The 25,087-nt window shown below is 40.5% G+C and overlaps 1 protein-coding gene across 3 annotated transcripts in view; it reads right to left on the minus strand.

Moving 5' to 3' along the window:
* The window catches only part of SAMD12 (sterile alpha motif domain containing 12), a 435,459-nt gene that overhangs the window by 31,166 nt on the left and 379,206 nt on the right, over window positions 1-25,087 (minus strand). The window contains exon 5 of one of the 3 annotated variants that reach the window (XM_053559292.1): window positions 14,662-14,722. The exons of 1 other annotated variant lie outside the window; for it this stretch is intronic. In XM_053559292.1, coding sequence (XP_053415267.1) covers window positions 14,682-14,722 — 41 coding nt within the window. In that variant the 3' untranslated portion in view covers window positions 14,662-14,681. Of the gene's footprint in view, window positions 1-9,394; window positions 9,451-14,661; window positions 14,723-25,087 lie in introns of those variants that run through there. One more of the 3 variants, XM_053559293.1, reaches the window with a different exon arrangement.

Raw genomic sequence — 25,087 nt, forward strand, 5'->3', positions numbered from 1 at the left:
GAGACAGACTTCATCCCTGCATTTCCACTGTTTGCCTGCACAATATCCTCACTATCAACATGCAAGTATCAAACTTTCTAAAGCCATGGCAAACACTGAACATGACAATGCTTGCTGGCATTCTGGGTAAATGGCTGAGGCTGCTCATGTGTGGAAGGGGGAGTCTGGGAGTTTTGTTTCTAAGGCCAAAAGGATCAGTATTTCTGGCACACACACCACTGTGAGTGAGCTCCTCGGCATCTGCATTCCATTGTCATGGTCTTCAGAAATGGAAGGGGTGAATAATGTTCTCCAATTCTGCTGGGTTTTTATTATTTTTTATGGTACAGTTTACAGTATTATCTATCCATTATTTAGATCTGCATAAATAATCTTACCATGATTCTGTACTTTAAGACTTCTGTAGCTATTAGTTCTAGAATATGAATGTAATGATTTCTAAGAAATGTTTAATTTCAGTAGCCAAATCTTAGGAATCTGTAGGCCCTTAAGAAGTATATATTTTTAATAATAGCTTACCTCTTTCCCATGAGTTTGTTTTTAGTTAATCGCTACATTTTTCTTCTGCTATTCTTATGTTATAAAATCAGTTTCTCAAATAACTATTTTCACTATTCTCATGTGTTTCTTGATTTCTTGTTACGAACCCCAGGAGCCAAGTGGTAATAATCATGATTCAAGCTACTTTAGCAGAGAGACTTGGCCAAGGTTGAAAAGGCAACAAAAACAGAGTTTGACAGTTTCTTCATTAATTCCTGATGTTTTATTCCCATTAAAAACAAAAACAAAAATACAAAAAAAAAAAAAAAAACAAACCCAGATCAAAGTCTTCCAAAAGAACAAATTTTCCATATTTTGATATGGCCACTCTGTAATTATTTAACCAGTGATTATGCAAATATGCAAAACCTGTCCTTGTGCTGCCTGCCTGGGAGGTTTAAGCAGCAGGAGGGGTGGAGAACACATCATGCATAAAGAAGAGAGGACACGTGGTGGAATCTAAAGATCTGAAGACCTCTGCATTATTTGCATATGATTTTTTTAAAAAAAGAAATAATAACTAGAGGGAAACTTCTTGAAGTTAAATTGGGGTGAAAGGAGAGCCTATGAGAAATTAAAGACTCGTGGTAAAAAGAAATGAGGGATCTAAGTATGTCTGACTTTTCTATTATGTGTTTATGGTCTGGCTCTGTGTCATAAAATAAACTCAAATCTGTATCAATTAAGATGATCTCTACCCCAAAGTGATGTACAATCTAGGGTGTGATAGGAAGGAAAGTACATGACATAAGAGAAGTGCTATATTAGCAGCATGGAAAATGGATTGGAAAACACAGGGAATAATTAATCCCATCCCAGGAGTGAGAGCGGTCATTTCAGTTGAGTCTGAAGTAAGAGGAGGGCATTTCCCTGTATTGTTGGAGAAACTGAACATCCAGAAGAGGGTCTTGCTAAAAGTCAAGATGTGAACGAATGAAGGAACAGACTTGTTTCTGGAATCGTTAAGACAGTAATGAATCAGATAGGGTTTAGTCATAGGATGAGTTAATTGAGGGGGGGTGGGGAAGACACGGAACTGCGGTGGCTGGCAACCTCACCTTACAGCCAGATCATGAAGAGACATGTTCACCAAACTAATGAGTTTGGGTTTTATCATGCAGGCAGCGAGCGTTTAGAAATGTTTTAATGCCGAGGGCGTGCCATGAACATAGACAGCTATGGTTTAGACACATCGCTCTGCACTGGTATTGAGGTCAGGGTGATCTCTGTAACAATTGCCACAGTTGCTCTTTGACTTTTGTTGGAGTGATTATTTGATTGCTACCTAATTAAAGACTAGAACACAGTAGTGAAAACAAGGTCCATGTTTTGGCAACACAGGTTTCCTGAGCACTATGCACCCCACGGTGCCTGGGATGCAGAAGAGCTTTGGTGAATGAGTCAAACTACTGAATATTAGTGTGGGCCAGGCAAGAGATGATGAAGGCCTGAATCAGGACAGTGCCAGTGACAACAGGCAGGAGGGAAAAGCTTTGGCTGATACTTTACGAATGAAAATCCTGGGCTGACGCTAAGAAGGGTGGCTGGAGAAAGTACAGATGTTCAAGGCGGACCCTGAGGTAAGGGGAAAGGCAGTTGTTAAATAAAGGGAAAACAGGAGGAGGAGTGGGTTTTTAAATAGGGAACATAATAATTTGTGTTAGACGTGAACTGGAGATGCCTATAGGACATCCAGGTGGAGGTATCATGTGAGCAGGTGGCAGAATGTCACAGTGCAAAGAAGAGAGAGGCGAGAAGACCCTGGATGTTGGCTTTGTCACTTCCCAGCTATGTGACCTAGGTGTGCCATGGACTTCTCCTAAGTTTCTAATTTATAAAACAGAGATGATAAGCATCAATGCCATAGCTAACTCAGTATGGTAATGATATAAAATCTAAAAATGTATGAGAAAGTGCTTTGTAAAGCGTACAGTACATCTTTGCATCAATGGCTGTAGTGCATCTCCCAATAGAACATGAGATTAGTCATGTCAAGGTCACAGATTTAATACAAAGGAGGCTCCCGACTTGTTAAAACTGTAGATCAGTCCCCACTGGGGACCAGCAGCCTTGAGAATGAGAGTGACAACAGAGTCATCTAGGCTCATTATAGAGGTAGAAAAATCTTTCTATCCATGGCTTCTACTAAGAATGCCATATTCCAGTTCAGCCAGAAGACAGATATTAGAGGATTAGGAGGTGTGTTGAGCTGCTGGTGATGAGAAAACACTTTATACTCAAATAAATATATTCTCTTGACAGCCCCTGGAGTCTTCTTTTCAGAAAGCCAAACACAAAATTTGCTTAGTTTAATATGCCATTACTTCTAGAATTGTTACTTTTTTTTTTTAATTGTCAAACCAAAGGGAGACAAATTTATTAGCATCTATTTCACAGCATCACTTGAACATTTTCAAACCAGATAACGTAATACTATCAAAGATATCACATGGGCCAAAAATATCCTCACTGGAGAAACTGGAATATGAAACTAGAACTAGATATTTGAAAGATAAAAACTTTATAGTTATCAATAGTCTTTATATGCCTTTAACTCTCTTTTCTGGAACCAAAAGAGCTTTAAATTAGCACCTTACCTAGAATTGTTACTTTATCCAAGACTGCACCGCTATCTACCAGGCCCACAGATTCCAAGCTTGATTCACAGTAGCACTGAAACAGCCCCATGCCACTTCCGGCTGCATCTGGGTTTTCCGTAGAGGACACTGACTCTCTCAGTATCCAGGAGCCAAAAATATCTTAGCATTTTGACATTTGGTTCTAAGGTTCTGTAAGAGTCTGGTGGATGGGAACAGAAAAACAGGTCCTCTGTTCAGGTGATTGATTCAAGATTCCTAAAACTGAACACTGTAGCATCCCTGCTCTGACATGGAGGTAAACTTGTTTGAGACAAACTTCTTAGCAACTGGCTCATCCTCAGAATGAATCTTCAGCAAGGATTCCTTGTGGGATAGAAAAGTCAAGTTTCTGAGAACAATCGATAGGGCTATATCTTTTGTTTGTCTCAAGTTCTTTGATGTAATATAAAAGCAATAATGTGCCCGGGAATGTACTCATAAACAGTTACTTGTTTTATAGCATAATAAAAGTATAGCAAAATAAAATTGGAGTTTGGGTAAAGAATTGGGCTGGAGGTAAGGAGATCTGGCTTTTCTTGCCAACTTGCCCACTGTGTCATCTTTAGTAAATCACCAGGTGGCTCCTGACCTCTGTTTATCCACCAGTGAAACATAGACCAGCTTGATACAACAGGCAAACAACTGGTGAGGCTTCCTATGGGCCACCCACCCCCTGTTCATAGCTTCACATGTGTCAATGAACAGAACAGGAGGAGAAATTTTTGTGTCCATAGAACTCAGATTCAAGTGAGGTTCAGAGAATAAACAATACACATAATAAACAAGGAAACGATTTTGTATTTTGGAAGCTGATAGGTGCTATGTTTAAAGAAAACACAGAACAGGTGAAGTGGACTTAGATCATGAGAATGGGTGAGGATGTCTCGGTTGCAAGTTCTGGAGAGGTTTGTGTCCTCACCAGCTGGTAACTCCTTTTATCATTACAACAAAATAATGATGCCTTCAGGTCATATGGGGGTTGTGATGATTCAATGAAGGAAAGTACAAGGCATGAAAATGCCACTATCATTGTCCTTATTTTCTAACTCCAAATACCCTGCTTGACTCCAAAATCATAGATCTCAAATAGCAGGTACTAGAACAATAAAGAACAATATTTTAACACTACAGAGAAAACCAAGGTTATAGTTTTAGCCATTCAGTTTGCTTCAAGATGCGGCCAATTATGGGAATAAGAGTGATGCTTGCTGAGACAGGAGTGCCTCTAAGATTCACACAGGACAGACCTAGGCAGGCTACATTTTATGATCCAGCATTTAAAAAAATGGGGGAAAAAAACAAAGAAAAGGGATTTATAAATTTTAAAACAAAGCTTTTAAATTTTATATGGTCTAACAAGCCTCCAGAGGCTGTTTGGAGAATGAGACGCCTGAACAATAATCAGAAAAGGTAAAATTACCTCCCCTGGGTATTGACATTAACAGATGGGACTTTTTCTTTCTCATGCCAGGAACAGAGTGCTTCTGGCAGAGGTGTGAATCTCAGTGCATCACTTACAGAACTGCTGACCTCTGTGGGAAATGTTTAAGTCCTTTGATGTAACGTATTGTTGAGCAAACAGTATTTCTGGTGCTAAGATCATTTCGGGTTTATATCTGTTTCCATAAATCTTTATTCAATGACATTATCATTGCTCACCTATTACAGATATTTCTCAACTGAGAATTCGTGAAAGGGCAGAGGGTTGGAGAGAGTGTTTATTGAAATGACCAAAAGTTTGGTTGCAGCCTCCTCTGCCCTGTGCTTACGGAGGTCATAAAAGCACTGACAGGATGAGGCTTTTTTAAAATTAGAAAATAGTAAAAACAGTTCTCTCTAGTCTTCTTCCTTTATTTGTGAAATGCTACACATCTCAAGGGTGTTACAACCAAAAACCTCTTGTTCATTCATTAATTCATTCATTCTCTCCATCTTTGTGAGTTTGTTAAGTGCCAGTTGCTGTGCTGGGTAGGCACAGGTGTAAAAAGCAAGCACTCATGACTCCAAGGAGTGCCTTCTACCTCTGTGCGTGAGCTAGATTCTCACCTGGAAAGTCACTCCATCAAGTTCACAGAGAACCTGGCCTAGCCTCCCAAACATTGCTGCGGCAGTATTTTTTTTTTTTTTTTTTTGCCAGGTCTCCCAGAGAAGATTGTGGAGCAATCTGGGAGGGGTGGGCTCTGTACCATGCTGGGGGCAGCAGGATCATTAAGTTCACTAACTGCTTGCAGGGGAATACGGTTAACGGGCCAGAACCTTTCTGGAGTTTAGCATTCAGGAGTTGGACAGAGTCCCCAAAAGAGCAGGTTAAGCGACTTGGGGAAGTTTATTTCAACTCAGCAAAACTTTACCAAGGGCCTCCTGAGGAGGAGGTTGGGCCCAGATATGCAGAGTTGAGGATGAAATGGTCCCCTCCTTCAAGGAGTTTACAGTTCCATGCATACAAGGGACGGGCCAAGTGTAGTGAGCATGCCCAGAGAGAGACCTCCAGCTCACTGAAACCTCAAAGCTGCTCTGCAAGGACAGATGATGAAGGTGAGGCTCAGAGACCGGGAAGAACCTAGGTAAGGATGCAGGGAATTACAAATGGTGGAGCCCCTCCCACCCTGTTCCTCAGCTCCCAGCAGCTCCATTCACCTGTCTAGGCTTTGCAGGAGCCTTCAGATCCAGGGCTGACTCAGCCATACCTTCTGGGTCACAGAGATTCACAGGAGGAAGATGACAGAGCTCACACACTGAACACTGACTGCGTCGGGCACTGTGTGAGGGGGCGGAGCAGACTGCAAACCATCTGTACAGGAGGTACCAATGTCATCCCCATTTAACACGCAGGCAACTTGAGGCATGAGACTGAGTTACAAGTAAGAATTCACACACTCAGTAATGCACTCAGATTCTCACTCTCTGGAGAGTTTGCTGTTCTTGCCACACTGCTGCCTTGGACAAGCTAGTTCCCTTTTTTTGGTGGGGGCACACTGCAGCTTCATAACAAATAAATACTTCAGCAAAGGTAATTCCACCTCGACAGGGATAAGTTGTTATGGTGGAAGGTCTAAACCAAAAGCATTCGATGGATCCTATTTTTGTGAGAAAGTCAAGAAAACCCTCCTTTGACGTTAAGCTGGCTTCTTGGATATTTCTTAAAATTTCAATCTTGAAAGAACTTCTGTCCATCTGTCTGTCTATACATCCATCCAACCAACTCTTCAACAAATGAAAAATCTGCTCTATGCCCTGATACAGTAATAAAGCTGGGGAGACCAGGGACTTTACCTAATAAAGGCAATTGAATCCCCAACAATAAAAAAAAGTGGCCCATGACTTAGAAATGAGACTTAGAAAAAAACTCTGCCTCCTGTACATGCCCAGATATTTTTTCTCTATGCCTTACTTACATCCTCCCTCCAGCCCACATAAACCTTATAATTAACTCATGCTCATTTCACTTTTTTTGTATTTGGCCTTTTCTCCTCCTCCTTTCTAACTTCACAGTGGACTTTTATACCTGCTTTTCCCGCCTCCTGAGGCACCATTTTTGCTCCCATGGTGTTGACTATGATGACTAAAGGCTGAAAATCTACAAAAAGACTCTCCAGGAACTTAATGATTTAAGGTGGGCTGGGCTCCGACTCTTAGCTAAGCACATCAGGATGAAAAGCACTCAGAAACTCCCACACCCTCTCTCTGGCCACCCATCCATCATGGACTCCACACACAGAGTTACCCTATGAGAAGATTTCCCTGGAATGAGGAGCTGCACATGGCTGCCCTCTGAGGGCCAGTGCTGACCGCCATCCAGCCATCCAAAGTTCAGAGCTGGAGCCAAGTTACCTACATGTAATGCATCAGATGCCTCAAGCCCTATGAGTTCCGGGACATAATATGTCCGTAAAGAGGAGAAATGGAAATCTGTAGTGTGGGGAAGGATTGAAAAGAAAACTGAGGGTAATTGGCCTGGACAAGAAATATCTTGTGATGGTTGCCTTGACATCCCTGAAGAGCTGCCAAGGGTTGGGTGACGATGGTGAAGGTAGCCCACATTTAATAAGGGCCTATGGTGGGCCAGGCACTATGCTAAGGGCTTCACTGGAAATGCTCCTCCAGTGCTCACAGTAACCCATGACATAGATGCTATTCTTGTCACAAGGTTAGAGATGAGGATTAAAGGGGCTGAGTGACTTGTCCTAGGCGCACAGGTGACCAGTGATGAGAGCAGGATGCTAACCCAGACAGGACATCAGACACATGATTTCCTTAACAGGCTGCACGAAGTCATTTGGGGGAGCTATTCAAACTACTGATTTCTGAACATGGAGGATGCACTGAAGCAGAATTTCTAGGGAGATCGGGACAATGTCATTTCTTTTTTTTTGGCTGGGGCTGGGTTTGAAACCGCCACCTCCGGCATATGGGACCAGCGCCCTACTCCTTGAGCCACAGGCACCGCCCAGACAATGTCATTTCTTAAAACTCCCCTGGTAGTTCTGATGTATGTGATTGGTCTGAGCACCTTTGGGGGACGCATGATTTTTAGGACCAGTAGGGACAGGATGACAGGTTGGGAATGGGGAACAACTGCAAATTCTACAATCAGAGCCGGTTTCACTGAGGAAAATACATTTGTACTGAAAACTGAATGGCAACAGGGAGTGAGTCAGCCAAAGAAAGAATTGGGGGCAGAGAAAACAGCAAGTGCAAAGGTCCTGGGGTGAGAAAAAACTTGTGGCATTCAAGGAAGAAAAGATGAGTGTGCCTGCAGCACAATAAGCAAGGCCAGTGAGCAGGTGGCAGCCCAATCCAGCGGGCTTGTGGGTCAGGAGGGAAGAGAGGAGTTTTGATTTACAATTTTAAAAGACAAGTTTACCTTCAGACTTACCCTAAAAGGGCAAAAGCGAAAGCAAGGGAGCACAGATAACAAGCTAATAATGCAGGACCCCGCGTGGGATGAGGGTGAACCAAACCATGGCAGTTACTTCCTTCTCAGAGTTGTCGTGAAGAATCCATGAGATGCTGTAAATGCACCTGGGATGACTGGTGCTACACAGTGGATGCTAAAATATTACAAGTCCCTTCTTTCAACTCTGCATCATAGCAGGGAGCCAGGTTTCAGCTCAATGGAAGAAAGGAGTTTGTGACCATTAGGCATGACTGAAGACGGCAGGGGCTACTTTGGGAGAATGCCCACTGCTAGGAAGGGAAGATTGGAAGGTCACCTGGCAAGCACTGTGGAAACATAATGATGTTTGGGTCATTTCTAGTCTCAGCAGTCCGTGATTTCTAACAATTCCTTCATTCACCCCATATTCATTGTGCATGAACTATAAGCTGGGTGCTGTAATGGGGCAGTATCACTTGACCAGTGAAAAACAACAACAAAAATAAAATGGCTAAGGCAAAATGAGATTTTTACCTGGCTCTCTGATCTTTGGCAGTTTGCAAGTTTTTATGTGAAGTCGCTATCGGAAGAGGAAGAGGGTGATTCAGTCATCCTTGACCTGAGCCAGGGCAGAGAGACCACAGAGGGTGCCGGTGGTCAGGGCCCTGCCAGCCTGTGCTTCACGAAGACCACGGCCCAGGAAGATTTGTGCGGTAGGATCACCAGCTTTGGCAGGTTTAACAGAAGTAAAGAGCAGCTGCCCCAATTCCAGTTCAAACAGACAATATTGAAACTCTGCCAGGAAGAATTTGAGCAAAATTTTGCAAACTTTAATAACAGCTCAGAGAAACTGATCAGAGCTTTTGGCTTCTTGGAGCATTAGGGCTTAGCTGGACCTTGGTAATAGCAGAGAGGAATGAATCTTCTTCTTCTTCTTCTTTTTTTTTTGTTCATTCCCAGGGAATAATATTTTTCTTCCTCCCAAATGGAGAGGAATTGGGGGAAGTCTAAATGTATTTGTCCTGTTCCTTATTTCAACTCCTCTATAAATCGCCCATAGGGTTTTGGCACCCACTGTTAAAGAAGTCAGTTTCCTGCCTGAACTATCTTCTCTTATTAGAAATTATATTTCTAGAAACTGTAACTTTCTTTAGAGACTTTAATATGTAGCTTTGATGTCCCATATGCCAGGTACTGATCATGAGAGTTAGGTAGGTTTTTGGCTATGCTGAGCAGTGAGGAGTTCCATATACGTAGGTCACTATGAAAGTTTCGAGACAGATTGTGTTATGGTCCATCATTTCACTTCAAAGAAACAGTCAACAGCATCCTTTCTGATTCACCTGTGTGACTTTCAACTTGCTTGGCTTATCAGTGTTGCTGGGAGGTTTTCATCTGCAGAAAACAGATGGATTTTACATTTCTTGATTCTTGTGTATCTCAAACCTTTCATAATGATCCATGTTTTATCTCCTAATGGGACAAGAGAATTTGACAACTTGCTGGACCACTATAGAAGACAGATAATTTAATAATCATTTAATAAGATACTACTTATAAACTGGGTGACTTTGAAGAAGGGGTTTAAGTACCCTGGGCCTCAGTTTTTTGTCACCTGTAAATTGAGGACATTCTTGAGCACCCAGACAAATATAGTCAGGTACAGGCTGCCAAGTGCCTGGGACGGCACCTGGCTTTCAGGAGAATCCTTTCCTTCCCCTCTTCTCCCGTGTAGCCCTGCACAGCAGCACAAAGAATGATGTCCAGGTTAGCCTAAGAATTCCTGACTCCCAGCCTGGGGAATGGGATAGGTCCCAATACTTTCTCATAGGGGCAAAATAGCTAGATTAGGGGGTCATATATGGGTTTGTGAGATGGTAAGGCATTTCCTGTGGTGACAGGGGTCTCTGATGAGTCTAAAGGCTACAAAAGCCTCAATTAAATAGAAGCCTTCAGAAACAGAAGTTGCTAGCCAGTTTTTAGTAGAACTGGTCCTCTTGAAGAGCCTAATTAGCTCATCTTTAGGACACATGAACTGCTCCGGCTTCACTTGGGAGTAACGTCAAAGAAAAGATGGACTGAGATCTTTTCATCCCAGAGAAATGTTTTCCAAAGAAAACAGAATTATGCAAACTCTAACAGGGGAGGAGGTAAGAGGGAATTATTTTCCTTTCAGTAGGAGTGATGGTTTTCTGTATTTTTCTTGTACATGAAAAGGATCAGAACCCTCTTTCCCATGCATCAGTCTCAGCTGACCTTAAAGGGCCTTTCCTGGCTATTCTGCTTTCCAAAGGCAGCATTGTCTTTCTCCTAACTTTGCTTTATAGTCATCGTAACATTCCTCACCATCTGAAATTGCACAGATTGATTTGGTTTTGTTTTCAGAACTTGTGTCCCCAGGGGAAGGTACCTGTGATGGTGGCATGTCACTCACGGCTGTCTCCCTGGAGCACATGCCTGATACAGCATCAAGAAATATTTAGTGAATGAAGTAATGAGCAAAACAACATATATTGTAGATAGTGATTATTTTTGTTGTGTTTTGAGGGTTAGAAGGGCAGGTCCATCAGAACAAAATTTTAAGTATTACCATAAAATGATACATTAAAAATGGATAATTTCTGAGCAGAGAAGGCCATTTTTTTTTTTTTGGAGGGGGAATTTCTAAATATTTTCAGAAGCAGAATTGATTTTTATCCACTTTTTCTTACATAAGTATCCTCTAATAGTTCATTATTTTGCTCGTGAATTCCACGTCATGTTTAGAAAAATATGCTAACATTTTAGAATTTCATCCCACTTCTTGAAGATGTCATACAAATAAGCTATTAATTCTGTCATTATTTATTTTGAAATCTGCTTGATTGTCTTAGATGTATAAACTTCAAATTTAGGGCCAGTAAGATGCTATCCTCAGTCCATTAACAAATAACATATGAATTATACTCTTTAAATAAACTTGATTACCATACATCTATTTTTTTCTAAACATGTATACTGGTGTCAGCAGGGTTTGAACATTTTCATAAAGGAAGACTGATTTTTTTTTTTTAAATCATGCAATCAAATAGGAGTTTTACTATAAAGTGAAAGAGATCTTAGCAGTGGGAATTGATCCAGCTTCACAAGATTCTTTACACTTCAAAGTAAAATTCATTTTGTTCTCAGTTGTTGGGTCATATTTGAAGAGCAGATGGGGGACAAGAAATGAGGCCGACTCTGACCAGCAATTGGTTCGTAACAGTCCACCTGGGAAACAGGCAAACACACACCCAGAATTCACATCTCTCTTGGGATTTTTCTCACTTTTCATAAGAACATGTTGAGTCTCTTGTCTCAGTCTTTCTTTCCTTCTTTTTTTTTTTTTTTTGGCAGTTTTTGGCCGGGGCTGGATCTGAACCCACCACCTCCAGTATATGGGGCCAGCGCCCTACTCCTTTGAGCCACAGGTGCCACCTTCTCTCAGTTTTTCTTTAATGCTCTGTGAAAAGAACTGAAAATAGCTTTTGCTGGGAAGACAACGTAATAGTAGTTACATGGTTGACCTGCGAGCAGGCATTCTCTGCCTTGGACAGTGTGACATGCTCTAAATGCATCTTCTTAACCTGCTATAAATGGGAAGGTGATAGTGCCTAGCCTCTAGGGTTGTTGTGAGATTAAATAAGCACTTGCACAGTGCCAAACCTTTAGTCCTCCTCAACCAACAGGTGTTAACAGTTGTGCTCAGCTCTGTCTGGTGACTGCTTCATCGTCTTAACCGATGCCTCTACAAGCACCACACTGCAATATTTGTTTTTGTAAAATAGTGAAGCCGAAAAGCCCCACTGAGCAGCATTTATGAGCATGTCCCAGGAAAGATAAGAGAAGTCAGTAGCCACGTATCTTCACAGCATTAAAGCAACGGACACCCTGCATGATTAAACTCTGTGGTATCCAGTTCAACTGGCTAAAGAATATGAATTAAATACGGCCCAAAGACTCACACTTTCCCTCATCCATGAAAAGAGTGGCTCTCGACAACGAAGCTCTCTAGCTAAATTACCAAGTGTGAGGCCTAAATTTAGGATGGGGTGATTCTGAAATAGTTGATTACTAGATCTAAAATGATAGGTGTTTTTGTGTACTGGTGAAACTGATGAAATAAATAAAAAATGGTAGATTATTGCCGATACAAAACACCTCCCCTGGGCTGGCTGGAATTTGTTCTGCCTTGTAAGGAAAGATAACTGAAAAGCAGCTGCAACTTGTGCCTACAAAAGGCACCATGAATGATATCCATCTCCTACAAGAAATTTGATATAAAGACTGAGTAGGACAATATGTTTTATTGTCAAATTTAGCCCTTAAGAGGAAATGTCATGCTTTAGGAGACTAGAACCCTCTTTTATGCTTGATTAGGGTGAAAACAGAAACAAAACAAAAGCAAAAACAAAAACTCACAGCACTAAACCATTGAGGAGACCAGGCAGGGTGATTCTGTGAAACCGTGAGAAGTTTGCCTTCTTGCTTTCTAACTGGGTGCCAAGACAACAGAGGGAAGAAGAGATTGTTGTCTGTGTTATGGCAGAAGACTGACATCAGGGCTCTGCCATTTTTGAGCTATGTAATCTTGTCAGTTCCTTGATCCCTAAGCCCTTTTTTTCCTGTCTATAAACTGAGGATGGTGGGGTTGGTGTGAGGCTCTGGGGTAAATGGTTACCTGAGTTATTCCATTCAATCCTTGGACCAGCCCCACTGTAAATGCTCCATAAATTGTGGCCATCGTTCACAATTACATTCTGCCTCTGTGTCTTGAAAATCTCATAAACTTGGGTGAATTACTTGACTTTTAGGTGTACTTATGTTCTCATATGGAAGAAAAAGATGACTGATGATTGTACCTACCTTACCAAACTGTTGCAAGAAATGAATGAGCCATGTATAGTGCATTTTTCAAGCCTCTACATGTTAGCTGCTGTTTCATTACTGTGATCATTGCAACTATATTAAGAATGAATCAAGTCCCTGGAAAGGGACTTGGGGAGCTATTCTTCTTGGATTGTGGCCCTAATAGCTGTGTTTTGTCAATCTGATGATAGGATGAGCATCTTAGACTTGCTGTCCTCTCTCCAGTTGTGGTATCTTAGAAATCCTGTCTATTGGCTTGGTACCCATAGCAGAGTGGTTATGGCACCAGCCACATACACTAAAGATGGCAAGTTTGAACCCAGCCTGGGCCAGCTAAACAACAATGACAACTGTAACACAAAATAGCTGGGTGTTGTGGCAGGCACCTGTAGTCCCAGCTACTTGGGAAACTGAGGTGGGAGAATTGCTTGAGCCCAAGAGTTTGAGGTTGCCATGAGCTATGATGCCACAGGACTCTATCAAGGGTGACATAGTAAGACTCTGTCTCAAAAAAAAAAAAGAAACCCTGTCTATGGGTAGTCTAAGAGCCTGCTGAGATCACATCACAATGCCACCCGCATCCTTTCACTGTGGAAGGAACTGGTTGGAGGGAAGGAGGAGGCAGAAGGCTAGAAAGCCATGTGTTCATGTGCCTCAATCTTGTTGGGCCTCGATTGAGACTTCTGATGTCATTGCCTAGCTAGGGGTTTTTTGTTATTATTATAACCACACAGATACAATGATTTAATGTAAACATTAAAAACACTTAGCATATCGGTAACTGTGTCATCGCATTTCTTTCCTCTCTCTCTCTCCCCCTGCCTTTCCTTCTTTCCCTCTGTTCTAAAATATTGGGAGCTTCAACAAATGAAAGAAGACAGGTCCTTCTCAAACTCTAACAGTCTAAATACCACCTTCTCTCCCACAGCTCACGTGACCAGGACTGGAGCTGCCTGTCGTTGTGATTTGGTGATTTGTCAGAGAAATAAAACCATCAGAAGACTAAGTAGCAAAGCTCTGGAGCTCTCTAATGAGATACACATCGATTAAAACCCCAGCCAGACTTCATTAACCTTCCATTCTCTCTTCTGTGAAATGGGAGTAGTAATCATAACATGTCACTCCTAGGACCACAGAGTAAGGTGTTACATTTGCTAATATTGTTGGTTTCAAGCTTCAGCATTCTAATATCAGAATGCTATTATTCTAGCCAGCCAGGATTTCGTCTTTTCTTTTTTACAAATTGTGGTAATATATGAAAAATTGCTATTTTAACCCTTTTAGTGTACAGATTAGTGGCAGTAAGTGCATTCACACTACGTGTAATCATCACTTCCTCTTATTTTGTGGATTAGACCCTGAGACTGGATCGTATCTCATGATTTGCCCAAAGTCACGCCACGTCCTGGAACCTGTATCTTCCGTCCCTTCACAGTTCCCTAGAGTTTGGAAGGATCTTTACTTGTGCTGACTCAGATACTGAAATGAGCAGTGAAGTGGGGGATATAAATTACTCATTCATTTAGTCAACACATTCATTCCATAAATATTTACCAAGCATCTAACATAGAAAAGACACATATAAGAAATCTGAAAACATCTACAACAACAACAACAAAACCTCAGTTACTTAGGATAGCCTTATTGGTATCTGGTTAGCATTATTTTTGTCATTTTAGAAATGAAGCCATGGAGGTTAAGAAATATTTGGTAACTTACCCAGGGCCACGTAGTAGTAGTCAAGAGTGGAGATGGGATTCAATACCAGGAGAGTATGGATCTAAGAAATTTGGGGTGAACCCGATTACAGAGCTTATTAAGATTTTTCAAGTATATGATATCCCCCCTCAAGCTATAATATTATACCAATATGGTAGAGGTCTTTGGTTACCATAGAAAAAAGAAACAGATTCTTTTGTGAATTCATGGTACCTGAAATACAAGAGGAAATTAAGTTTCATGGTCATAAAGTGAGGGCACTGTTGAATTACCATACCAGTGTATTCTAATGCTATGAGGATGGGGGTGCTTATGGTGGTGGCAATGATGATAATGATGGTGATGGTGATGACTGTAATTAACTATCAACCATGGAGCAACTACTCCACACTGGACTCCATGTTATGTATATTTATTCATGTAATATTGCTTGGTGTCTTCTCTTTGTTAGGTACTAGAAATTCAAGATTTCTGTTCATATGGAATTTACAACCTAATGAGCAATAAGAATGCTAAAACAAATAATTGCATATCCTAACCCTCAAAACAGCCATATGAAGTAGGAAGGATGGCAGTAACTACCATTACATTTCTTCACTGGCATCTAGTATATGCCAGGCATGCATCTAGATGCTTTGCATAGCAAGTATGTTATTCCACAGATTACAGAACCTCCATGAGCAACAATTTCCTCACAACAAATATGAACATAAATGGGTCTGTCTCACACCAAAGACTTTCTACCATAGTCTGCTTTCTTAAGCTAAGCCTGGATATCATTTTCTAGCTAGACCATTTATTGGCCCCTATCCTGGGTTTGCACCCCAACATGTGGGGCTAGGACACCAAAAGGTTTGGGTGCTTACTTGCTAATAGCCACTCGGTCTGTGGCTGAGAATACATTTTTTCCTTCTATGCAACATAAAGGCATAGGGATTCCCACAGCCCACTGGATTCATGGGGGCTGTGTGTAGAAACCAGGTTTTCTTATTTTTTTACCCTAAAGAGCCCTGGGTAAGATGCCACCTCCATCAGAGGTGGGCGTTCTCAGAATATGGAGTTAATTAGGCATGATGTTGGTCATTCTGCAGGAGTCAGGAATATCTCCATATCTCAGAATATCTTGTACAAGATGGTGATAAATTCAAATAATAACAATAATATTCAAAGTTTGTGCAGCTTATTTCAGCTTACATATCACTATCTCACAGGGTGTCTCAGGTGGTCCTCATAAACACCTTGAAGGATATCTTTACTTATAGATGAAACTTGGGTTCTCCTGTAGAGAGGCCCACATGGTGAGAAGCAAAGGGTGCCTGCCAACAGTCACAAGAGTGAGGTCGGAGCAGATCTCTGGCCCCGGTTGAGTCTTCAGATGACTGAAGCCCTGGTTGACACACTGACTGCAACTTTTGGAAAGACTTGGAGCCAGAAACACTCAATTAAACCATTTCTAGACTTGCGACCCTCAGAAACTATGAGCAACAATAACGTTCATTGTTCTAAGTGGCTAAACTTTCAGGCTATTTGTTAAGTAGCAGTAGATAACTCACACAAATTTTGAGAACACAGAAGTTCATCTTTGGAATCAGTTAATTCTTCACTTGCATACTAGTGTTGCTAGTCCTTGGCTTTGTAACCTCGGGTAACTCATTTCACCTCTCAAAACTTCAATTTTCTCATTTGCAAAGTAGAGTTAATAATGGTACTTATGCCCTAGAGATTTTTTTCTTCTAGGGTAAAGGAAATGATGCTTGTTAAACACAATGCTTGGCACACAGTATGCAATCAGTAAATAGAAGCTATAATTATTATTATTATAATCTTGAGCTCATTTGGCAAAAATTTGAAATACTGATTCTTCTTAAAGTACCGACTACAGGCTTTGCTCAATTGGATTATGTGAAAGGAATCTTTTTATGAGGAGGACATGCTCAGTCAGAGAACACAGGTTTCATCTGCTGCTATTGCCTGTGGTGCTGAAGAACATGCCAGGATTAAAGAGTCCTAACAACTGAGCTTTTATCTCCTTGGCCACAAAATGCTGATGAAGAGCATTCAGTAATGTAATTAAGCTTGTGCTGAAGAATGAGTCCTCCATCACCCCAGCACTCCATCACGTTTTCCTTCCCCAGTGGGAGCAGAAAGCTGGGCTTTACCTTCCTCTACAACTAACCACCTGACCCCCATCTCATTAGCTTCATCCCTGGGATAGTATTCATTGATTTTAGGGCCAGAGTCCAATATTTCTCTTGCATCTGTCTTTTCATGGTCAGCACTGAGGTCAAAATTAATTACACGCTCATTTTCTGGGAGGACATTTCCTGATGTGAGAATGGTTAGAAACTTCTTACTTCCCATTCTTCATACTCAAGTTTCTGTTCTTCTTGGCCTGATGGTTCATTCCATCTCTACAATCTGAGGGCAGATTTAAAAGATGGCTTGCTTAGAGAACTATAAATTATTTTTACTGACCACTTTCAGAACAGGACTCCTTAAGGAAACTTATTTCCTATAGCAGTGTTCAAAGGCAGGAGTGACACCCTTACCACACCTCTGCCCCTTTTGAGAAGATCACTGGGATTCTTAGACCAAAATGGTAAGTCAGTTCAGACTTATTAAAATATTTGTCTTGATGTGACTATTTCATCAGGTATTAAACGACTTTCTCATGGGGAAGTTTAAGATGATTGTACCTTGCTGGAAACAATGCTGACTCTTGATAAGCCCTGTGAATGTATCATGGGACAGGGGGCAAGAGACTAGATTGTTGACCTTGAATTAGCCACTGATTAGCTATGTGAACTTGGGCAGTCACTAAATCTTAGTCAGAGCAATTTCCTCATCCATCAAATGAGGATTGTAACACCAGCTTCATCTACTTTTCAGGGTTTTCATAAAGATCAAATGAGATTTTACCAACGAAAGTACTCTGAAAATGATTTCAATACCTTCAATTTATATAAACATTCCAGTTAAAACATAAAAAATTCTGCAGGTGTAACTAGCACACCCACCCCCAACATATAAAATAAAACAATGGTGTAAATAAAGGTATATGGACAAAAGAAAAATTAAGAATTTATATTTGGCAAAAGACACTAAAGAAAGAAAGTTAACACAAAGGTGACAGATTGTCAAAATATAGGCATCATTATTATTTGAGATAATAATTGAAGTATTATCTCAAATCTTCAAGGAAGTCAGACAAATGCTAGTTGTTTCCCATTGTCTAAGGTTTTGTTTTTCATGGTTTCAGTTGCCTATGGTATAGTACAGTCAGATATTTTGGGAAAGGGAGAAAAACATCACATTCATATCATTTTTATTGTAGTATATTGTTAAAATTGTTCTATTATCAGTTATTGTTAATCTCTTTACAACATTTATAAATCCAACTACCCTGTTTCCCTGAAATAAGACAGTGTCTTATTTTAAGGCATGCTCCCAAAGATGCGCTAGGTCTTATTTTCAGGGGACGTCTTATCTTTCCTGTAAGTAGGTCTTATTTTCGGAGGATGTCTTATTTTTTTGGGAAACAGGGTATATTGCAGATCTGTATACATAGGAAAAAAGTATAGTATATCCAGGGTTTGGGATTTTTTGTGGTGTTAGGTATCTACTGGAGACCTCCAAACATATCCCTTAAAAATAAATGGGAACCTTCAGGGACTTTACCTAACAAATGCAATCAGTGTAACCTGGTTTCTTGTACCCTCAATGAATCCCCAACAATAATAAAAATAAAAAGAATAAATGGGAGCCACATTAAGCAGAAAAAAGAAGCATGAACCCCCCTTCTCCAAATCAATGGTTTGAACATGCTAATCTTAAGAATGGGGAACTCTAACTTGCAATCCTTTTTTTTTTTTTTTAATTGGTTTTTGGCCAAGGCTGGGTTTGAACCCGCTAACTCCGGCATATGGGACCGGCGCCCTACTCCTTGAGCCACAGGCGCCGCCCAGGAACTCTAACTTGCTAAGAAGAATGCTAAGCTATGCTCAAACTTCCTGATTATCAGAAAATGCAAATTAAAATAGCCAGATACCACTTTACACCCATCAGATTGGCCAAAATTAGAAATTTGGATAATGCCAAGCAGTTGAACAGGTAGGTTTGCCCATGTGGGCTGAGATCTGGCAGCATGTAGGGAGATCAGGCAGGAAGGTACTCTATAATCCAGGAATCTCCATCCTTGGTTTAGAACAGATATATTCTTCCTAGTTATTCTATCCTGGTAGCTAAGTAAACTGTGTTAGAATGCTAGGCAGCAACTAGAACTATGAACTAGATATACACACAGCAACACAGATTTCAAAAACAAAGTGGAACAAAAAAAGAAACTATAGCACAAAATCATTTGTGTGGACAAACACTTCCAAGTTCAAAACAGGAGTGCGTATTAACAATACATCAAATACAGTGGCATTTTCACATGAATGGGTGGGGAATGGACATAAAATGTGAAAAAAAAATAGAAAACCTACGTATAGCGCAATTCTATTTTTATCAAGCCTACATACTCAGGTGTACATATACACTTGAAAGATCAAAAGCATTTGCAATGAAATATTAACAGTTGTTATTTCTGGGTGCTGGTATGGGGTATGACTCTTATTTTTTTTCTTTTGTTTATTATCTGTATGTTCTGACTTCCTACAGTGGACATGCAATTCCTTTTATACAAAGGAAAACAACTTTGCTTAAAAATCCTAAAGATGTGTGTTGTGCTTTATGTTTCAGCCGCTTGTACACATAACTGCGGTATGATACTTTGAAGCATTATGACACAAGCCTTCTGGTTGTTCTCATGAAAATGGAGAGGTGTAAAAGTTTAAAGAGCTGATCTTTTGACAGCTGTATTTACCAAAAGAAAGAATTCTGCATAAGGACAGAGAAAATGGTAGGTTGGAACAGTGATTTTCTTTCACTGGCTCCCCCAAGTAGCTCAAGAGTATATGGTTAAAAACTATTATCTCTAAGAACCTCCAGCTCTTTTTTTCCCCAGGTGGAAATCCATTAGCAAGGAATACTTAAAATATCTGCCCTTTTCCCTCTCAGGTGTCAAATAATGCCATTGGCTTTTGTTTTTCAATCACTGGGATTTTTGAATACTTGTAGTCCTTTCCATGGAGTGACCCTGTTTGTACACTTTTGTAAGAAAAATTATCCATTCACATTTACACACATATATGAATGTTATTAAAAGTGATTATTACAGCTGAAAGTAGAATCCCTCTGAGGGAGGAAACTATCTTTGATAAAATTTCTGATGAGTTCTGCAGGGTAGAATGAGAGTAGTAGTCAAAACCCATAAAAATTGATAAAAAAATGCCTTGAGTGAAATGCAAAAGGAATTTTGTTTTGTGTTCAAAAGGAAAGTCAGAACAAAAACGAGGAAAAGGGAGGAAAGAGAATGTACAGGGAAGAAACAAAAGCAGGGGGCTGGCCGCAGTGGCTGAAATCCCAGCATTCTGGGAGGCTGAGGTGGGTGGATTGCCTGAGCTCAGGAGTTCAAGACCAGTCTGAGCAAGAAGGAGACCCCGTTTTTTACAAAAAATAACTGGTGTCATGGTGGGTGCCTGCGGTCCCAGCTACCCTGGTGGCTGAGGCAAGAGGATGGATTAAACCCAAGAGTTTGAGGTTACTGTGAGCTAAGATGCCATGGCACTCTACCAAGGGCAACAGAGTAAGACTGTCTAAAAAAAAAAAAAAAAAACCCGAAAGAAAGAAAAGCAGGCATGAAGTATCTGAAGGAATAATCAGATCCTAGTCCTGTTTAGGGCTTGAAGAGCAGGGACATCCAATAATAAACTTGAAGGTGTCTGAGGTCTGCAGACAACTTATCCTCCCAGACACCCAGGTTTATTTTTGGACATAGGAGATGAGTCTGAATATTGTGTCACAGATCTAAGTGTGTGTAGAAGAAGCTCAAAGTTAAGGGAACCCAGAGAATACTTCAGGATTCTTGGAATCTATGGCCATCCTGACTTTTATACTAATCCTGTCAAAATCTTCACTGTGACCACAGCCACGAGCTGTTTATTTTCTGCCTCACTGGACAAAGGTCAGGTATGGAAGTTAACTAGATAATTACATTTTTGGGGACCTGGACCTATATATATACATATACACACATATATCTGTATATACACACCCATATATACATATATATATATACACACACACATATGTATACATATACATATATAATAATTTAAATATATATACATATATATATATGAAACCATGGAATACCACTTAGCCATAAAAAGGAATGAATAATGTCTTTTGCCGTAATTAAATGGAACTAGAGACCATTATCCTAGTATCTCAGGAATGGAAAAACAAACACCACATATACTCCCCAATAATTGGAAGCTAGCTGATGGGCACTACCTGGTACGGAACCAGAGAAAACTCCACATAACTAAGGCAGTTCTTCATATCCTTCATGCCTGCTTTTCTTTCTCTTCCTTTCTTCCTTCCTTCCTTTCTTTCCTTCCCTCCCTTCCTTCCCCTTTCCTTTTCTTTTCCTTCCCTCCCTCTCTCTCTCTTTCCTTCCTCCTCTCCCCTTCCCTTCCCTTCCTTTCCCCTCCTCTCTCTCTCCTTTCTTTTACACAGAGTCTCACTTTGTTGCCCTGTGGCATCATAGCTCACAGCAACCTCAAACTCTTGGGCTCAAGGCACACAGGTACAAAGACAAACAAAGGGTCTTTGAACACTATTCCTGTGATAGGTATACTAAAAACTCCATTATAAGTCATTATCCAGATACCCAGTAACAAAAACATTTGTACCCACCTTAATATTTTGAAATAAAAAAGAAAGGATTTTAGATGTTCTATGAAGAAATGATACGTATTTGAGGTGATGGATTTGCTAATTAGCCCCATTATTCCACAATGTATACATGTATGAGGATATCACATTGTACACCCATAAATATATACATTATTTGTCAATTAAAAATGAAACAAAACTTGAAGAAAAGATTGATTTATTAATCCTAAAAATTAAGACAAATTAAAATGGGAAAGAAAAAGCCTAGAGGCTTTAGTAGGATTAATTCATTACCCTCACTGATTACACCACATGGTGCTAGGTACTCACAAGTGCAAACAATGAAACCTAAATGTGTGTACTCCCATATTCATCTGAAATTTAAAAAAATAGAAAATTAAAAAAAAAAAAGAGAGAAGAAAAAAAACAGACCCTGCCTTCCAACAGTCTGCTGTTGACAGAGATTGTGTAGAAGTTCAGGGAAGAGATGAAGAGGCAGGAAGGGACAATGTCTCTAGACATAGACCAGTATGTCTCTCACCAGTGGGAGACATGAAATTTATACACTGTAGGAACTGCATTTTCTTTACCCAAACATAGACTAATTCCAAATGGTTAATCATTTTCCTACACCAAAAACTATAATTTCATTGCTGCTCACGATAGAGGGATCACATGGTGTGATTTCCACAGGGAATATCTCTACCTTCATTATTCCACATTACTCATATGTCCTTTTATTATTATTGACTACTATCATATGAACGTTGGCTCTGACCATAGAAAGACAAAGGGATTGTTAGCCCAGGGGTCAAACTAGTGGCCAAAAATGATGGATGTCAGTGTCTGCATGGATGACGGTGTTGAGAAAAATGTTAACATGCTCAGATTGATGTCCACCAAGCGCACAGGAAGGGTCTGACGGCTATCAGGACTGTGTATTTGATCATCTGGCCTCAGCCCACTGTTTGTGTTTGGCATTCTCTGACAAAACAATTAGTGACTAGGTAACTATTTTTTTATCCATCAGAAGACAACCTCTTCTGAAGACATAAATGCAACAAATAGAAGCCAATTAAAATATGATCAGGGTTAATACATTCCTTTTGGAAAGATGTTTGGAGAACACTTAGAGATCTAAAAATAGATCTGCCATTCAATCCTATAATTCTTCTACTAGATATATACCCAGAAGACCAAAAATCACATCATAACAAAGATATTTGTACCAGAATGTTTATTGCAGCCCAATTCATAATTGCTAAGTCATGGAAAAAGCCCAAGTGCCCATCGATCCACGAATGGATTAATAAATTGTGGTATATGTACACCAGGGAATATTATGCAGCCTTAAAGAAAGATGGAGACTTTACCTCTTTCATGTTTACATGGATGGAGCTGGAACATATTCTTCTTAGTAAAGTATCTCAAGAATGGAAGAAAAAATATCCAATGTATTCAGCCCTACTATGAAACTAATTTATGGCTTTCACATGAAAGCTATAACCAGTTATAACCTAAGAATAGGGGGAAGGGGGAGGGGGAGGGGGAAGGGGAGGTGGGTGGAGGGAGGGTGATTGGTGGGATTACACCTGTGGTGCATCTTACAAGAGTACATGTGAAACTTAGTAAATGTAGGATATAACTGTCTTAACACAATAACTAAGAAAATGCCAGGATGGCTATGTTAACCAGTGTGATGAAAATGTGTCCAACGGTCTATAAAACCAGTGCATGGTGCCCCATGATCGCATTAATATACACAGCTATGATTTAATAATAAAAAAATAAATATATAAAAATATGATCAGTGCTAACTGACAAAAAGCTCCAGAAAGCATTCTTATTAAAATACTCTTTCAACTTGTCAACATACACTTTGCCTTAAAATACTCTACTCTCTAAAACAGATCCAGTTTAAGATAAATACAGCTATGAGCACCTCTTTATTCATGAGAATCTGTTCCTACTAAAGACCATCAGCTGAACGGAACTGCTATTGCCAAAATGCTGCTTGAACTAACAATTATTTCATTTTTTAAAATAAGTGGCGTATATATGTGTATAGTCATCCCTCAGTCCTCCGTGAATACGAAAATCCACAGATGCTCGAGTCCCTGACAGGAAATGGTGTGGAATTTGCATAGAACCTACGCACACCCCCTGTATTCTTCATATCATCTCTCCATTATACGTCTACCTGATACGATGCCCACACATTGCTTCATTCAGATTGAGTCTGCATAGTACTTGGCCTGCGGAAAACTAAAGTTTTGCTTTTGGAAACCATGGGATTTTTTTCTGATTAGTGGCTGGTTGAATCCACAGTTGTGGAACCCACAGATACAGAGGAGGGCTGACTGTATGTATGTATGTGGAGGCTGGCTCTGAGTTATGAACAAGATAGGTTCTGTGGGTTTGTTCTTAAGATGAATTTGCATGTAAGTTAGAACAGGTACATTTACCTGTTCCCTGTAATAGCCTCTGTTTGTGAGTTTTACACAAGTCAGACGTTTGTAACTCAGGAACTGCCTCTATGTATGTTATCACACACCATTTTCTTTAGCTGCAGTTTCTGTTCTTGTAAGTCATTTTAGATACCTGCCACAACAGTATCTTCTAAAAGAGTTTGGGTTTTAGAAAGTCAGCAGTGTAATTCTAAAGACAGGTAGCTTCTCACTAACAGAAGACAGGCAGTAACTCCAGAGCTCACGGGTATTGTCTGTGTGGAAATAGGCCTCTTCTTCTGTTCTAAGTAGCAGCCATGGGCTTGTAGAATGATCTTAGATGCCGTGTAAACTGTAAATAGGATTATTTTTCAAGCATTTCATGAACTTCTGATGGAATCATGGGTGGATGTTCCTGGGGGTTAGGGATCGTCAAGTCAAGTCCAGTGTGCCATCGGCCTCCTCTCTAATTGGGGGCCTTGAAGACCGGCAGCTTCTGTGTGAACGAGGGGAATCCACTCCCCAAGTGTCCACCTGGTGGGATGGATGGAGGCTGGAGGACACATGGAGCATATCTCCCCTGTGTCAGAGAAAGGCAGGCATGCCGACACAGCACTCAGTTCCCACCTCCTGGGGTGAGTAGGAGCCCAGTGAAATAGCAAAGACTTAGGACGCCCTATGTTTGAATCCTGGCTGATCAAATACCAGCTTATCATCTTAGGCAAGTTACTAACAAATCTTTCTGAGCCTCACCTTTCTAATACTTAGAATGGGAGAAATAAGAGGGCGATATAGGCATGAACTAAAATATTTCATATAAAGTTTCTGAAACAGTATTCGGCATGCAGTGTGAACACTCAATAAATGGGACCAATCTAAACTTGTTCGGTGTAGTGAATACCCCCAAATACTCAAAGGCATAAAGTATAAAATGCCAGGCAGGCAAAAAATTGCAATCATAAGTCACTCAGTAAACTCTCTTGTTTTGTTTTCCTATAAGCTGTGAAAACACTCCAGGCACTGAGCTAAGTCCTAAGGAGTCCGACAGCCTGTCCTCCCTGGGTCTATGATATCCACTAAACGGGACCTTGTGCCTATGGTGCTGCAAGTCCTTCTCCCTCGTCCTCACCGACCTATTATTGCCATTTAAAATGTGCAGAAATGAGGATGCACAGAGCTAAAGGAACTTGGCTAAG

The sequence above is a fragment of the Nycticebus coucang genome, chromosome 13 (genome assembly GCF_027406575.1).
Source record: "Nycticebus coucang isolate mNycCou1 chromosome 13, mNycCou1.pri, whole genome shotgun sequence".
NCBI classification, from domain to species: Eukaryota; Metazoa; Chordata; class Mammalia; order Primates; family Lorisidae; genus Nycticebus; species Nycticebus coucang.